A 19,310-nucleotide genomic window follows, 5' to 3' on the forward strand; every position below is an offset into this window, starting at 1 on the left:
TGAAAGCATTTCGCGTGAAATTTGAATTATAAAATAGTAAACGCTGGTCACACACGCTGAACATTCCATTCATTATCACAATTTAATATTATGAATTCTTGATTGTTAGATTGGTATAAACTACATCATTAGTCAATTATTCATCGGCTGTTCTCGTCAATTGTACATATGAATAGGCTGTTTGTTTATGCATATGCATATGCAGATAAGAGAATTGAGCGATAGAGAGATAGCGATTGAGTCATCTTAAAGCTAGTTTGGATGGGGAATTACTTTAAATCTATATCAATCTTTATTTTATTTTCCGTTAAAATGTTGAAATTATACCGTGGTCATTGAATCAATTATTAAAAGCGAATTAATAATTGCTCTGTTCTAAAAAGATTTAGAATAGATTTTTACTTCCGCTAATTCTAATTTTCGTGGAATACACACACAAACGCTCCAGGTATTTCTTGAAAGATCTTGAAAGATCTTGAAAGGTAGATCAGTTCACCCTGATATAATTGTATAACTAGAAGTTCCGCTTCATGTCCGCGCTTTATCTATTGATGTATTTTCACTATTAATTGCCGACAAAGGTCATAGATAGTCGTTATTTCAACATTCCTAATAAAATTTTATAAACAATAAAATTCAAAATGACATTCTTATCTTGCAAACAAAAATATTTTGAAACAATCAACAATTATTATCAATAATTGTTGTTATTAATAATCATTATTATCAATATTATTTACAATCACATTTTTGAACAAAAATTTACTGTTTTGTGGAAAACGATTTCGGACTAAATTACAGAGCACACAATCCAAGATAGTATAAAATAATGAAAATATAAAATAAAATAATGAAAATTAATATAAACATAAATAAAAGAGAAGAAGATAGATTTTCTGCTGCGATTAAATCAATTTAGATTACTTCTTGATAAGATTAATGATAGAAGAAAACAAATATGCAGAATATTGTTGCAATTATATTGAATTGATTGACTTACATTGGACATAACTATGCATAATAAACTTTTCTTATTACTTTTCTGAATATCCAATTCCGCTAATGATCCTAAATGGCGCAATCTTCTAAACGAGATTAAAATTACTGTTTATGTAGGATTGAAATATATATTTCTGACATTCAAAAAAAATAAATATCTACCTACGTAATTATTTACGAATCATTTAATATTTGATTTATTCTATATTTATGTTCCTATTAAATGTATAAATTTGATACACATATACATATATTTAATAAAAACAAGCAAAGTCCATTATAAAAATTAACTAATACTTAGGTATTTTTAAAGTTAAACTGCGTAAATGACAGAAAAATGCATGATTCAGTCTAATTAACTTAGCATATTAAATGTTATTTGCTAATTTACAATTTTATATCTCTCAAACTATGTCTCTAATTCTGTAGAGAAGACCATTTACATAAGTACATATTATTGGAAAATTTAGGAGTGCGAAATATAAATAACTTGAAGAAATTTTTTCTTTTTTTCTTAATAAATTATGCATACGTTTTTGCACAAATTAATTTTATGTAAATTAATTTATTTTTAGAAAGTTTTGCTCTTCTAAAAACTTGCTCTTCTATGTCGATAAATTCTTCTAATGTTTATCTCATTTTATTGCTGAATATTTTTATAAATATTTTTGTGATTTGATACGTGTTAAAGATTAACCATTGTATATATTTTATTCGTTTAAAGGCGGTTTGATATTGACTAGATATTTTATTACATAATAATAAATATCGCATAAAAATATCAGGTTTTAAAAAAGGTTGGCACATTAACATAACAGACACATCCCGTTTCTATTTGGCAAAAGAAACAATAGAAAAATTATCGCAAAATATATCTCTTTTTCTCTTTTATAACATAGATACTTTTTTTTAAGTTTTATTAAAATGAAATGAAAGTATTATCTACAATAAAATATTATCTACAATAAAAAAATAACAAATCTAATTCAAAAAGGGGCAAGTAATTTTTCAAACGTTTCAAAATTTTGTATTCTTCAGCTTGATGTATAATAAGCAAGAAACATATGTAAGAAACATGGTATAAGATAAAAATTTTGAAATATTGAATATGAATTTTATCAGCATTTTCATGTATTTTTTAAATATCATTATTAAAATATTATCTAATAATATTATACATATATGTATTTTCGAATATTTAAGTACTGCCACTAGATATACATAACGGAATAATATTTCTCGTAGAAAAAATGACATGAAACAGAATAAAAGGCATTATTTTACCCATGCTTTAATAAAATGATTTCTATAAAGTGTAGAGACCTACCCTTCTCTCTCTCTCTCTCTCTCTCTCTCTCTCTCTCTCTCTCTTTCTCTCTCTCTCTTTCCCCTCCAAAATGAAAGTAAATTAAATGTATTTTAGAAATATTTCATTTTGCTTTGTGTACATAAAAATTAATTCAGGAATCCAATATTCTTTCAAACTTATGTGATAAATAAATGTTGAATCAATGTTGCTAAATGCTGAATAGTTCGCAAAACATTACTTCAATGGATACTTAAAGGGATCCTAAAGCCGTCTGTATTAGACTAATTCATATAATTTTTGTATAACAAATACTCTTTCTCTTTCACAAATTCGAAAATCCTTTATTCCAGGATTAAAGTATACGCATTAATACGTATTTGTGAGATGGAATTTATGCTGAGGGCGATCAAAAATTTCAAAATTGATATATTTTTTATTATTTCTTAGTATAATGGCGTCTCAAGTTGTCAAGTCGTGATAACATTTGCTTGATACAAAACTTTTGCAATGTATTTACGAAATAGTAATCCACAAACACACGTAGTTTGTACGAACAAATAACGATAAGATAATCGAGTTCTTATAATTAGACTTAAACGCATTATCGCGATGAATTTATTATACGAAAATTGACACAATCGTGCGACTGCGTGTATCATAGGTACGTGAAATAGGTACGTGTGACATATAAAAACATGTCATTGCATTGGAAAAACAGCGACCTTTGGCGATTTCGTCGGAATTTGAACTTCGCTTTAGGAACTTCGCCTTTTACACTTTGAATCTACATTTCACAATATTGCAATCAACGTTCCTAAGATATTGATTAGAGCATCATTATTTGTAACGATATTTCTGATAATATTATTAAAATCTCCAAATCAGTGCTAAAATTTGTTCATAATAATGTTATATAATATTTTTTAAATACAACATATTTTATTATATATTATTGAATATAATTGTAATAATGATACACAACAATAATATTATAACAGTAACATTGTAATAATAATAATTTTTTGCTTACTGGGTTAAAAAAAAGTTTCTGCTGCTACACATTTTGAATAACAGGAACTTTTTAAATAAAATTGAAACGTATGTAAAGATGTACTGTATATAGAAATGGAGTGACTCATATAAGTCAAGTTTGACTTGTTATCGTGCATTCAATTATAAATTAACTCCGACAAAATGTGTTCAATTTAATATTTTTGTATTGAAGCAAGCTACATCTAAAATAGTTTACATATGTTTTTTCTGTAATAGCATTCAATCGTTACAGAATAACTTTAAGAGATATAATATTTATCAGAATATATCCGCAATATGTTTTTGAATTCTATTAGGTCATTAATTTGATATGGAGTTTGCGGTATAGTAAACTTACACCGCATTATATGAAAATTTATCCCACTATCAAATAAACTGGCTATAAAGTAGCATGTTCGTGTTTCACTTATTATAAAAAAACTTATTATAAAAAAACCTAAACAAGATTGATTCTGGGATATAGAGAAAGGTTGCTCTTATCATATTAGTATATTATAGTTTAATCATAATAATTAGTGACAATCGATTTAAAAAATCAATTGCTAAAATTATGAAAATTATGTCAAGGAACACTTTCTTCAAGGAAGTCTTTCTTACTCTTATTTACGTAACTATAGTTTTACATTTTATATATATAATGCATAATTAAATTCATAGATTTTTCTTTCATTTCTATGTAAATAACGTGAATCAGCTGATGAATAATTATATGATCAAATTGAATAATATATCGTAAAGTTATTGATCTAAAAACAATAATTGATTCATTACTTCACAATCATTATAACTTTTTATTACAAATTGTTAATTACATTTCGCTCGACATATGTTGGAAAATGTATGGAAATAAACATTTTTATCAATATTTAGTAGCAATAATAAGTCTGCAATAATCTTTTGAGGAAACAAGATATCGCAGGCTTGCTAATAAGTGCTAACAAATATTTATTTTTATACATTTTCCAAACACAGCATATATCGAACTAAATATTATTAATAATTTTGCAGTTGCAGCATTTTTCTTTGTCTCGTGACTGACATTCTATTTCTGCGCACGATAAACTCTTATCAGCTTTACGTGACAAAAAGAGCATTGACGCGAGCATACTTTTAATAATAAAAGCGTACGCCTCTTTCATCGATTTCAACTGTCCGCTTCATTGCAACTGTCATTCTCAATGTCTATGTATCTATAACTCACCAGCTTATGCGCACTCTTTATATTAAAGTTTCTCGCGCGAAGAAATCTGATGAGAAAAGCGTCGTCCATTCTGTGTGGCAAACACTCGCCTCTCTCTGTGAAAGAATGCATACAGAAGCTTGTTAACACTGAATAATATAAATGTGACAATATTTTTCTACTTACTCGCGACAAATTCTATGAATTTTAGTCATTAAATATATCTGGCTGATATATTCAAGAGATTTTCTGGCAAATATTTTCATCCTATATTTATGATATAACATAAAAAATATGTACTTATGGAAACACAGTTGCTGATATCTTCTTTAAAGGGATTCTAAAGCCGTCTATATTATCAACTAAATAGTAATTTTTGTATAACAATTACTTTTTTCCTTTTCTACAGATTCGAAAATTCTTTTCCAGGATTAAATACACGCATTAATACGTGAAGTGAAATTCATATCATGAACGACAAAAAATTTTTTTATGTCTGGATCTACAATAAGTGTTTTAAGCTGTAAGAAATTGATCAACATCGAATGCGAGAAGAATAATTAATTTTCGTCCATTTCTTACGACTGGTTTAAAAATCTATTGTCCGAGGTAAGATATCGATTTCGAAATTTTTTGTTGTTCTCGGCATAAACTCCACCTCACAGATATTAATGCATATACTTCAATCGTGGAAAAGGATCTTTGAATCTGTAAAAGAGAAAAAAAGTAATCGTAATTTTGTTACACAAAAATTACGATTTAGTCGATAATAAAGATGGCTTTAGGGTTCCCTTAAATTCTTTCTTCAAAAATTTTTAGTCCAAAGAAGAGAAATTGCTTGCTTCTGTATTTATAACAATAGAAATATGTACATTTACATTTGGAAACATTGTTGCTAACATTTTTTTAATTTTTTAAATTTTTTAAAAATTCTTTTCTAAAAAAAAATGTTAAGCCATTTAAGTATATTTACGAATATAACAATAAAAATTGAATATGTACATTTACAGAAATATCAACATTATTATTGCTAATATCAAAATGGCTAATATCACAAACAACTGTTAACAATAAAATCTAAAACTTCGCGATTATATTCATTACAAGAAAGGTGCCATAACAGTTTTTGCGGTTGTAGTGCGTAAATAATATATTCATACATATATATATATTAGGTGTTGGAATTAATTCGTAGCGTTTTACAAGTGATGAGAAGTACTTTCATTAATGTATTTTTTAATGCTCATGTGAAATAAATAACATTCTTTCATTAAAAACGCTACGAATTAATTCCAACACCTAATATATAAGACAAAAAGATGAAATTCGCAAACAATTAAAACGTATATTAAGAACACATATAATGTAGACTATTTTGTTCATATATGTCCTTATAATATTTTTATTATTTAAAAATTACATCCTTTCGCCTTATATACACGAATATCTGGAGACACAGTAATATCTCGCTAAGACATGTATTATTTACGTACTAACAAGCGAAGGCTCCTATAGGCATTTTTCTTGAATTGAATTTATTCTTGGAACCACAAACTATTTGTTTTGTTTTATTTAATTTGCGATTGTATAACACTTTTCTTTCAGTCAATTCTGTCGATTTTACAGCATCGACACTTCGTTGACTATTGTTTCAAACTAACAATATACAATTTGAATTACCGAATATCATGTCACGGAATTCCTGCAACGTTTGACACTTGACCTCCTCGGTTTCTCCTAATTCCCTTCTGGCGTACTCCATGACTTCCGGCGGTGGTTCACTCAAATCCAAGGTGATCTGCTCGTCGTCCAACTTGTCATTGTTCTCAAGCTCCGGCATATTGTCGATAGCTTTGCAAGTTTTTAAATCTTCCTGTTTCTTGACATCGGACGTGCTGAGAGTCCTCTGATTCTTCGAGTCACTTCCTATTGAAAGCTCGTGATCTTTTGCTGGAGTCCTCGACTCGACACAGTTGCTGTTCTCGTTTCCCTGCGGCATGATAGCAAATAGATCAATGATCTATTTCATTTAATATTTATGAAATCTTCGGATCGACGTGTTACTTGATCGTAACTCGCGAAAAAGCGAAATCACACGATCATTCAATCGTGGATCGCGCTGTCGCTCGCACAACTATATTGGCCGACCGCCTGTCTCCAGCTTTACCAGATAACCTCCTTCTACTGATATTCCTGAACAAGTACATCTATGTAGGGGAGAGATAAATGTGTACACGTGCACGTATTTATGTGTATGCATGCACGTGTGTGCGTTTTATGTGCCTACGGGCAACCTATGCATATGCAGGGAGTAAACAATGATCTCGCTGAATCTCTAAATACTGATTGGACGCTAACTCAGCTTATTTTATTTTTATAGCCAATATTGACCGTGGGACGTTCTTGAATAAAAATTATTTATGCCGCAGGTATGGGGCACGAATCTTGAGTCTCTCAGACTTGAGCATCAAATCGACTAGATCAAGTATGTATCAATAAGGCAAAGTTCAAAACACAGCGTGATTCATTCGTGCGAAATAAAACAAGGTGAGAAAACAAATTGCTTCCTTTCTATATCAATTTACTACAATATTTAATATGTTTTTGATAAATAATGAAATAAATACGTTTGAATTAATCGATAATAATTAATCGATCATATAGATATTGAAGATTGAAACTGCACTGTTTCCAGAAGAATATTTTATTCTGTTTATTCTATAAACACTTTGTTAATTATGTTACATTCAAGATATCGTAACATCAATAAGTGATTATATGATGAAGCATCTCACACACAATGTCTACGATGTTTGTTAACTTCCCTTTAATCTCCATTAGTTATTCTTGAAAATATAAATTAAAGAAGAGTCATTTCGAAATACTTTGTGGTCTCGTGAATGTTTCAGAGTGTATCATAAAAGATTAACTCTTTCCTGTGTTGCAATATGCGCGTCGAACATGATAGTTGTGTTTCTCATTTCGTTGTACTGTGTGTGACACAGCTACGCCTTCTTCAGCCTCTACGAAGCCAATATCCGGTTGGTAGTATTCTACTCTTACAGCAATGTCTACCTGCCGCTGTTTCAATGCTGGTCATTTTCTCAGAATCCGCGCCAAACGTACGTATAATTAAAATCTGTATATCTATATTAATTCTGTAGAATGCACTTCTCGCATCGTTAACATATCATTATTCCTGCGTTTTGCGAGTATTATATCCTTTTATTTTATTAATAAAAAACTAGCAATCGAGTTACGCAACTAGTCTACCATCTGCTTATTTGAGACGGATAACACGTTACATCAGTGTCACGGTATTGTTCCTTTTCCTCGATAAACAGTTATTTCTGTTTTCTTAAACAACACTTATTTTCTTGCACTCATTTGAAAAGAGTTCTCTACGACTGGAGGCAATATCGCGCACATATAATTAGATAAATATAGTACGCATATAAAATATAATTTAATGCACGATCGATTGAACGTTGCGTCTACATTAAAATGCATAAAAAATGACAAATCGATGATGATTAATGAAAAACAAACGATTCGAAGCACATTATACGTGAATGTATCTTTTGTTCCACCGCGCAGGTAGAACGCAGCACTAAAAGATGCAGCTGCAGTTTCCCGCGAATGCAGCGCGATACTGTTCGTCCTGTTACCAGTGCCGATCGCAGCAATGATATAACTGGCGTACATTTCTTTGTACGGGCATATGACCTCGATGGTACAATTTTTACCACGCGTAAAACCATAGCGCTCGTTGAACGACTATTAGTATCTTCGCGTGTCCGAGTGAGCATACCGCAATACGAAATTTTACATTGTTACGGTCGAGATACGAGATTATCACTACTAGCAATCGTAGGTAATTAGTGGTGGTTCTTTAATTAGCAAAAATCTGTTAAGCTATCTTTCTTTTCACTTCCTTCTCAAAATTCTTATTTAATGTTTCTCATAATATTTTTCACTATCGTATGTAATCTTTTCATTTCTACATGAATATTCATTGTTGACTGTCTAATATGTGCATAATGTTGATAGACAATTAGCTAGTTGTAATTAATTCCATATCTATTTTTAAATCTTTAAATGATGTTCAACAAGAATGTTTTCTTGTTATTTTGACCTCTTATTGCATATCAATATAATATATGTAATATATAATCATGTAATTATGTAATCAAATACTTGACTAATTGTAATGATCTAATATTTGTTTTTAAACAAAAAGTACGTTTTAATATAAATTTATGGCAGGTACAAATTTTCATTAATCGTAATTTTGATATCATAATTTTTATAAACAAATTAAATATAACTAAATTATAATTTTATATAACATTTATTTTTCGAGAAACGCATACTTCGCGTATACGTATATTTCGCGCATTTTCTTTTTTTTTTTTAAACTCTAACATGACGTTTTAACTCTACATGAATCATCGTTGATTACCTAACACAGATCTTTTTATAACAATAAATGACGTTAGTCCGATATGTGCACACACAATTAAAGAAAATTCCTTATTTCTGAGATAAATCTTAGTACTTAATAATATTTCAGTGTAAATTTATATACATGTCCGGTTTTGTAAACTGCGCGTCGAAATCATTTTCTGTCCTGAAACGTAGTCTCAAACTAGAATAGTAATATCATGAATTAAAGTAACAAGTAATTTAATATGATGATAATGACTAATGAACGTCTTAAAACCTTATAACTAATTTATTGCAAAATAACAAATATTTCCTTAATACTAGTTATTACATAATAAATATTATGTATAAATTTATTATGTAATAACAAATATCACTATATATCTCAATGGTTGAATTGGTAAAAACACCCGTCACGAAGAAAATCCAGCTTTAAACCAGTTCAAATTCTAGTTGAGTTAACATTTTTTGCAATAAATTATTTACAATGTTTTAAAATATTTATTAGTATCAATATCATTAAGATCCGATATACCGAGAAAAAGCTAATATTAAATCGTAATTTTAACTTAAAGTTGCCGCTAATTTCAATATAAATTTGATATAATCAATGTAAAAAATCAATGTAAATTAGATTGCTTGTCAATTTAATTTCGTTATTCCAACATAATTCCAATAAAACGTTATTCCTATTTTTCAGTTTAATTACATTTCAAAAAGAATTATTTCGGTGCGTAGTTTAGAAAATTGGATATGATTATATATAAATTTACATCAAAATATAATTAAGTAGAAAAAAGATCTAGCTCGGATCGAGTAAGGTAGCTTTCTTATTTAAAAATCATTTTATCTTGTCTAAGTATTATATAATAGTAACTAATTATTAAGTGCATACGTTAATATGAACGTTGTTTATTTTGAAACTAATTACGGAAATGGATTGATTTACATTTTGACACGTATAGAAGTTAGAAATAAACAAAATGTTATTTAATATAAGAGATTGGATTACCATTGGTCTTTTAATATCCAACAACGGCAACAGTGTAGATTGTTTTGAATATCAGCTTTCTCAAAGAATTTAAAAAAGACGTTATAATTTTTTTAATGTCGCATATTTTATTAATAATTAAGTTACAAATTATAAGAGGAGAATAATAATGATATCGTTATAAAGTTTATACACATATCTCTCAGAGAGAGAGAGAGAGAGAGAGAGAGAGAGAGAGAGAGAGAGAGAGAGAGAGAGGAGAATTTGAGAAAAAAACAGGATTTTAATTGTGAACACATCGACATATAAAAATACGTCAATTTAACTTTAATGAAGCAAAATGAAGTTTTATAGCATAAAGTTTTATTGGCTGATATTCGCGCTTGCATTCACAACACGTAAAATAAATTATCAAGAGATCCATCAACAGCGATTCTGCTCATGTGATTCTTCGAGAAGCGCGTAATAATTTCAGTTGTTCTTCTTGAAATACCGGTGAGATCATCAGGAATGTACATATCGCGATATTTCGCGAACATAAATCATCGTGTGAACTTCCAACGTAACTTCACGAAGTTACTTGGCGTGCTCGTTATCTGTGACATAACACACTATCGTTTGTTGTCACGCGTTGTCACGGTGCAGTATATGCATGCAAACGACATGTCCAAGTCATTCATTGTACTGTAATGGAGAGAAAGACTTCGCGGAAATCATCACAAAGCAGTAGCGCGGCGTGAGAAGAAACGACCATCGCGCGTATTGAAATTGCAAATTCGATTCGCGAAAGAAATGAAAGACGAGGACGATGATGAAACTAGAAAACATTTTGCGCGATTGAAACCTTTACAGTTTAATACTGGAGGACAGTGATTAATTATTCAGTATCATTGTTCGACTTTTACTCAAAGTAATTATTATTACGTTTTTTTTTAATATTAAATCGACCTGTAAAAAATAAAAAATAAAATTGGATTTCTGTAAGCAGTGTTTGCTGTTATCTATTTAAAATTATCTAGATAATTATTTAGATAAGAAAAAGAAATGACTTTATCCTATCTAGAATAATAGAATACATATTACCTCCATTTTTATCTTAGATAAAAAAAGTGTTATCTCTTTCAAATTATCTTAATGTGTAGCAAATTTTAATATACGCTCCTCACTGTTGGATTTTATGGTATCTCCATTTTTTTATAAATATTTATATTTAATATTGTTAGATCAAAATCTAAAATTGCATGATCTAAAAATCTGATGTTCCAAAGATTTGAAAGATTTGTAATTCTGAACATTAGGTCTATTTTTTATTTCTGCACTCTTTGAACTGGTGCACACAATACAATAAGATAAAGTGAAACAGATGTGTATTTGTTTTACTTTAACTTATTGCACCGTATATCTGTTCAAAAAGAGTAAGAATAAAAAACAAATTCAGGCCGGTATTCAATTCTTATTATTCAATTCTTAATTCTTATCTATGTCAATTCTTATTTTAAGATCATCTTAAATAATGTCTTAAGATATGCTAATGTGGCTTTCTGATTGATTCATGACATCTTAAGACTGTACCTAAGACGATCTTAAATATAAGAATTGACTATGATTACCAGCTTTAATGATTCGATGTGTCTCAGTGCCTATTATCTGCTTTTGTTTATCATTTAAAGATATTATAAAATTGTCTTCAATATTGAAGACAATTTACTTTTATTTATGTTTAAAATAAATCTAAAGAAATCCGTAAATCTAAAGAAATTTTATATTCGATCAGTGGATCTTGTGCTCAAATAAAAATGGCAAAAGGTTATAGATAATAATGGCTAATATATACTTGATTAAAATTGATTTTCAATAAAAAAAAATTTCATTCAAAAATTGAACAAAAAACCGCGGATATTTTTTAGATGACCCAATATTTCATTGTGAATTTATATACACACACTGAATTCTAATTTTATAAACTGCGTGGCGAAATCTTTTTCAGTTTTGAAACGCAATCATGAACAAAAAGTATTAAATATGAATAAAAGAGAGTATTATTATACTCAGAGTATTATTAAATTGACAAATAATTTAATAATATTAAGAATATTATGAATTTAATGTTAGATAAGAAATCTTAAACATTGTAAATAATTTTATTATGAACAATACTACTACCGAGATTCAAATCCGAATCTTCTATATTTCATATAGTGTCTTTCCAATTCGACTTCGACAGTTGACTTTGGAGTTGACTGGCAATAACTTACAGTAATTATTGAGTAACTATTGACTAACATCATTTTTCAAGGAGACATGTATAATTATAATAAATCTAAATTAAATAAAGGCCATCACACGTACAAAAATTTTAATCGTAATTTTAATTGTAAAGCCGTAACTCGGCCAGTCGAATGTTCTATTTAAAACGTGAAATCATAATTTTGATTGTGTTTGATCGACTTGAGGCCTTACGATTACGATTAAAATTTTTGTACATGTAATGGCCTTAAGAGACACCCGAAATCTAAAGAATTAAATTTTTTATTTTTATCCACATGTCAAATGTGGATTTTCTTCAATTATAATATATTTTATTATTATTGGCGACAGTGGAGCGTCTAGACAACAAATATATCTATATATATAAGCAGAAATTATTTGTTAGATGGGATATTGAAAAATTCTAGTTTTTAAGAAACAAAGATTTATTGAAAATATGAATACATTGTTTCTATATTCTATATTTTGCTTAAAACAATTATCTTAAAATTTTAGATGGAAATGTAATAAAATGATTTAGAATTCTATCTTTTATCTTGAGAAATTTAAAATAAAATTATCTTTATTTTATCTAAGATATGTAATTTATCTCATCTTTATCTAGTAATTTATAGTTATCTAAATGCAATACTGTCCGTAAAGAAAGACGACAAGTGCCGTGCTGACGACTTCTCACCGATACAAATTACACCTGAGAAATGTCTATGAAGGCATGTTGCGAAATATGTCAGGGTCACCTTATTGCATCAACTGTCCGACGCTTTCACCGACGACCGCGTTCTGTTACGTATCGTGTACACGCCGTTTGAACAAAGACCTCTCACAAAGATCAACGGACCAATTGTCACGCAATTATCAGCGAATTCCACAAGAGATAGACGAATAAAAGGGAAATTGGAGGGGAATTGGAAAGAGATTTGATTTTATAATCCGGAACGATCGGTGAAAGGCTGTGCTGCAAACGTGAAGTATTCTCTGCAATTCTTGCTTCGTCAATAGAATCTAGCTGTGATTCTAGCTGAGAAGAATGTACGTGAATGTAACTTGTATTAATTTACGGTAGGTCTTCGCGAGTACATCATCGTGCCGAACACGTGATCGAGTATGAAAGTTCACGTTTAACTAGTCGATATAACGACGTTCCGTTGACGTAATATAAATGTATGTTATTAGTACTTTTTCTGTCTGTTAATTTCGACGATATTACGTCAACTTATATGTGCCAGCAGTAATAATACATTTTCCACATCTAGCTGCATATGTGTTATCGTTAAAATCTTAGAATTTTATGAAATTATTCCATCTTACATCATTTTATTGCGTTTATTTATGTTAATCATTGCTAAGTCTTGTCTAAATATCGAAGAGTATCTATCGAAGTACATATTGAACTAAAAGCAGACTGAACCAACGTCGTAACAACGTTGCAACATTTAAAAGAAGTTGCATTATTTTGAGTTGCATTATTAAAAAGGGCATGCTTTTATTTTAGAAAGTTTTATTCTTTTTGTCTCAATTCATTTTTTATTTTTTTCAGAGACATGATAAATAAAGATAAGTTAGCGTATATGTCATAACATAAATTGTATTAGATTATATCTGTGTCTCAGAACTTTGCCTCAAGGAAATTCAAATTGAGATCGATACGCGTTCAAATATCTTCAAGAGATAAACCGCTGAAGGCATTATAGAGTACAAATTTCAAGAGAATTATTTAAGAGAATTATTTAAGAGAATTGTATATTATAATAAGTGATATGAGGCATTAATGAGCATTACTAAGACATTAATGGGCATTACTCAGGCGTTGGTACGCATAATTTTGATCAACGATTTCTTCCTTGAATATTCTTAAAATAATGATGCGTAATCTTTTTTAAGCATCATTTTCTGAGGGATCATTTTTAGAAACAAGTGAAATCTTTGCGGCCACATGATTTTGATTTCGTTAGTATAAAATAAAAAATTTGATTTTACATTTTCAGCTGTGAGCCGCTGGGTCGTGAAAATTTACAAGTCGCCACAGGTTGCACATCACTGTCCTAAAAGATTCGGTAGAGATACTTTATTCCATAAAAAACTTCGATAAATTGTTAAAAAAATCATTTGATCACTATCTCTGTAACAGTTTCTAAGACAAGCTTCTAGAACAGCTTCTACCTTGCGAACCGTTTGATACGAAAAATCAAATTTTAGAAATCTTTCAAGGACGGTTCATGAAAACATGATAAATCGCGAGTCCTTTTCTTAACTTGACCATGATATAACTTGTGTGTTTTTACATTAATCTTCATTTACTGCAAATGTAATAACTAAAATTTTTCATTTGCTTTTAATTTTAAAAACTTCTCAAGGAGAAGAATTTTACAGAGAATCTGATCGTATTGAAGCTTAAGGCTGCGCCTGTCAATATGCAACTGCACACAGTTTCATGTAACATAGACTGCATATCAGTCTTGTCCCGAGTTTTCTATCGAAGTTACCGAGAGTAGAAATTTAAATTTTCCAAGTCAAATTTTTGGTTCTTTAATTTTGCTTATCACTAATAGTGTAAAACTTTCTAGTCGTACTATCATTTCTGTCAGACTATCATTTCTGTAACGATAATTTTATGTATTTAAATATGATAAAATTGTTGATATATATATTTCTATATTAATAAAATGATGACTTATCTCGATGAAAATCATTAGAAAGTCGATCTATGAAAACTCATAAAAATATCGTTATGTTATCTCTAAATGTTCAATGCATTAAATCACTTCCCTTTACTGACAATTGCGCGCTTTTACTTCTCGAGATCGAAAGTGATATTATCTTATTTAGGTTTTGTTTTAACTCGGAAATATCGTGATCAATCGTATAGAAACTATGTTTTATTTATGCAGCATCTCTCTCAGTAATTTAGATTGCAAATATCTTTTCTTTTATCAACAGCACAATCGATATTATTTAAACGATATTATTTAATTTATTAACAATTTTTTCTTGAAAAAATTTTTATTTAATTTGACAATAAAAGCAGAATGATTAATCATTCCACTCTTATTAATTAATTATTCAAATAAATTGGAATAATTAATCAAGAGACGCGGTAACGGCTCTCGTCAAGTATATCTTTGTAGTACATAATATAATATTATGTCATGAAAAAGACGCTACAGCGTCCTCTACAGGAAGGAACTCGCTTATATATTAGGTGTTGGAATTAATTCGTAGCGTTCTTTAATGAAAGAATGTTATTTATTTCACATGAGCATTAAAAAATACATTAATGAAAGTACTTCCCATCACTTGTAAAACGCTACGAATTAATTCCAACACCTAATAATTAAAAATTATTGTTTTGTCTAAACAAATTGATGTTATAAAAAATGCATATATTAGGGAAGAATATAGATTTTTACAATTAAAACGAGATAATAATCATGTCCGTAAGTGTACTTGATGAATAGATATGAATATGTGCACGGATTTTTCAGCCCAATTTATGTCATTTATTCATTCAGATACGTCGTCATCGTCGTTTTCGCAAAATCTTGTCCCCTTTTACTACACCTTTTTTCAGCACTTTCTACATTTTTTCTGAATCTTTTCTACATCTCTTTTGCACTTTTTTACCCTTATTTTCTGCACTTTTTCGACACTTTTTTTACACTCGTCCTACATCTTTTCTGAACTTTCTATTGTACCTCTTTTACACTTTTTTCGCACCTCTCTCGCACCTTTTCGGCATTTCTTCCGCATCTTTCATGTACCTTTTCTGTACTTTTCCTACATCTGTACCACATCTCTCTCAAATTAATTTCACATTTCTTCTGTACCTCTCTGCATCTCTTCTCACTATTTCCGCAATTCTTTTGTACCTCTTCCGCACCTTTTCCGCACCACTTATATATCTCTTCTGCATTTGTTCTGCACCAGTTCACATCGTTTTATATAATATATTTAAATATGAATATAAAGTGTATTAGTATTGATAATAAGAACTTAATAAAAATTCATGAAATCAATCAGAAAAGATATTAAAAATGTGAAAACATAGCATTAAATATATTTTGGAATATCTTTACATAAAAACATTTTGTAAATACATGAAAATAATAATGAAAATAATAATAATAATAAGAATAATGAAATAATGAAAAAGATAGGACTACAATAATAATAATAAAATAACAAAAATAATAATAATATGAAAATGATAATAAAAAATAACATCACAAAAAAAATGCGAAATTAAAATGCAATATTTTTCCACAAATATATGAAAAAGATTCAAAAACATAATGAAAAAACAAAAATATTATACCATAAAAAAGAAGTGAAATAAAAAAATGTATAACATTTTAAATATATTTAATAGATATTAAAATAATGAAAAAACAAAAAAATAATGCCATAAAAAAGAAGTGAAATCAAAATATATATATTTGAAATATATTTATTAGATATTAAAATAAATTCCACAGAATACAATTCTCTGGGTGGCATTTTGAGAATATCCCATGATGTAAACATCCTTTAGACATTTTTCAGATCTATGTATAGGATAATTTTTCGTAATAGACTTAATGTAAAATACGAAAAACATTTAAAATGTATAAAATATAACAATACATTAAAATAAGAACACGAAATGCAATTTGATAGCGTAATGAGAGGCGTAAAAATTAAAAATGAATTTTTACATTGATATAACAAGTAAAAAATTATAGGAACAAAGTATCGAAAATGAACAAAATCTTTAGCAGCGTATTTTATCATCAATCTCCATTTGTTTATAATTTAATATTTGATGAAAAAGGATTAGAAACAAAAGTATATAATGGTATTTATTAAACCAGAAATGATAATGACAGTGATTTATTCGTCATCGATATCCATTTGTTTATAATAACAAATAGAAGTCAGACGAAACGAAATTATAAGCTGATATTTTTTAATTAAACTAAAAAATGATAATGAAATAACAATTTAAACAATATTCATTTTCAATATTCATTTTCAAACAATATTCATTTATTTATAATTTAATGTTTAACAAAAGGAGATTGCTCGAAAACGAAATTATATGCTAGTATTTGTTACCTAAGTTAGAAAATGATAATCAAAAAATGACATTAAAAACATCAAGTATATTTTGCAAAAAAAAGATACCAAAGATAATGTCATAAAAAAAAGAAGTGAAATCAAAATAAAATATTTCAAGTCTCTCTTATTAAAAGTCCCATAGAACACAATTCTCCGAGCAGCATCTTGAAAGCATTCTTATGTCTTTTGGATATATCCTTTAAGACAGTGTATGAAATAATTTCTCACAATTATAATATATTACATAAAATACAGATGACATATGATGTGTAATGAAACTATGTTCAGGGAGCTCGTTATCGGCGCTATTGCATTATTCAATCCTTGTTTTATATTTAATAAATGATAAAGATAGAATGACATAATAGTGAACTCGTCGAACGCAGCCAAAATTTACAAAAGTAAAACAAGACATCATAGAAAATAAGATATTATCGAATAACACAATGTCATAATTCGAATTGAGATCGGTTTTTTTTCGATTAAGCGTGATTTAAAAGCCGTGAAGCTCTTGACAAATGATTTGCGAAAACATATAAATTGAAATCATAAATTTCAAATAAAGCCTATAAGAGCCGATGGACGTGACAACATATTAATAAAATTAGATACAATAGACGTTTTGACTCTTAATTTGAATTTTCTTTAGTATAAAATTGACAAATTTATAAAATTATGTATTATAATAAATTCAATAGAATTGTTGAAATAGAAAATTTATGTATTATCAAACCGAGAAACATCATATAATATTCAGAAGTAAAAAAAATTATCAATGAATGTCTTTAGTATTAGCAGAATACTTAATCATAAGACTGAAATAAAAATTGGTAATAATATAATGATGATATGGCAGAATAGAACGAGGATATAAGGAGTGTATAACACAATTATTATAAGTGTGAGAGACTGACGGACAAATATTTAAATTTTTATATGTTTAACACTCGCAGACATTTAACTTTCGTAAATATTTAATAACTTGCTGTCATATATCATTCATCTAAAATTAGCAGAATGTTTCGTAACTCGCAATCATGAAGCATTATAGCATTGGAATGTTAAAATTAATAATTTTTCTCTTTCTTTCTCCCTTTTTAACTAAAACAGATATAGAGTCATTTATAAATAAAAGATATAGTGAAATACTTACCTCTTTGAGAGTGATAATGTTTTCAACGTTTCGAATTAAAAACACTCTTCAAGGCTCCGCATTTAAAAGAATTCAAATACGAAAGTTTCGAATTTCCAGCGAAATTAGCAATTACAATTCGCGCTGTTGCTCAACGGCACAATTCTCTACGATAGGAATTCAAGAGCAGTTCACTGCTCGTTGGCTATATCCATACGAGGGGAACCGAGGTACGCGATCTATGCAGGGCAACGATCCTGTGCGTACTGACCGATGAATCGTACTATAAACTCTCATGTACTCTCTCATGTACTCTCCGACCTCTTCCGCATTTATGATTCCGGCGAGAAAGTTGCACGACCACCTTGATCACAATTGCTTTTCCACCGAGTGCAATGGAAGGGCCATCGTCTATGCTTGTAAACCTCAGCCGATCCTAGCTTCCTGGAGGACTCACTACGGAATCTCACAGGGACCGTTAGCCGACACCAGCGCGGCGCGGCGTCTTGCTTCTAGTTTGCAGTTGCGTAGCTTTGCGTGCTACTGACAAGACTGACCGCGGTTATATCTATAACTTCGTTTTTATCCTTTTATAAAGCTGACATTCAACTTAAGTGCAATTGCAAGACCGCCATTACCTACAATTAGTGAAGTCAAATAGAGGGCATACAGGTAAAAAAATTAATGGAAAAAATTGTATAACAAATTTAATCTTTAAAAATGCATCACTCTCGGATCAAGGCTGAGCTCCACAATTTTGTATTAATTTACAATATATCCACTGTAAGACAAATGATGATGATAGTTTGTGACTACAACGAGATCACTACAATTAATG

The 19,310-nt window shown here is 29.0% G+C and overlaps 1 protein-coding gene and 1 long non-coding RNA gene across 4 annotated transcripts in view; one reads left to right on the top strand and one right to left on the bottom strand.

Moving 5' to 3' along the window:
• Positions 1-10,948, top strand: part of LOC147910891 (uncharacterized) — a 17,161-nt gene extending 6,213 nt beyond the window's left edge. The window contains exons 2-3 of the long non-coding RNA XR_015547537.1: positions 6,971-7,663; positions 8,139-10,948. This is a non-coding gene — a long non-coding RNA (uncharacterized LOC147910891). The remainder of the gene's footprint in view (positions 1-6,970; positions 7,664-8,138) is intronic.
• LOC105143829 (alpha-tocopherol transfer protein) overlaps positions 1-18,761 on the bottom strand; it is a 21,214-nt gene extending 2,453 nt beyond the window's left edge. Inside the window, exons 1-3 of one of the 3 annotated variants that reach the window (XM_087413703.1) lie at positions 18,494-18,761; positions 6,222-6,531; positions 4,563-4,657 (exon numbers count right to left, since the gene is read on the bottom strand). In XM_087413703.1, coding sequence (XP_087269829.1) covers positions 4,563-4,657; positions 6,222-6,381 — 255 coding nt within the window. In that variant the 5' untranslated portion in view covers positions 6,382-6,531; positions 18,494-18,761. Of the gene's footprint in view, positions 1-4,562; positions 4,658-6,221; positions 6,975-7,814; positions 8,145-18,493 lie in introns of those variants that run through there. The other 2 variants (XM_087413696.1, XM_011052337.2) reach the window with 2 other exon arrangements.
• Positions 18,762-19,310: the final 549 nt, after the last annotated feature.

This window comes from Acromyrmex echinatior, chromosome 1, assembly GCF_024713525.1.
Source record: "Acromyrmex echinatior isolate Ae372 chromosome 1, ASM2471352v2, whole genome shotgun sequence".
NCBI classification, from domain to species: domain Eukaryota; kingdom Metazoa; phylum Arthropoda; class Insecta; order Hymenoptera; family Formicidae; genus Acromyrmex; species Acromyrmex echinatior.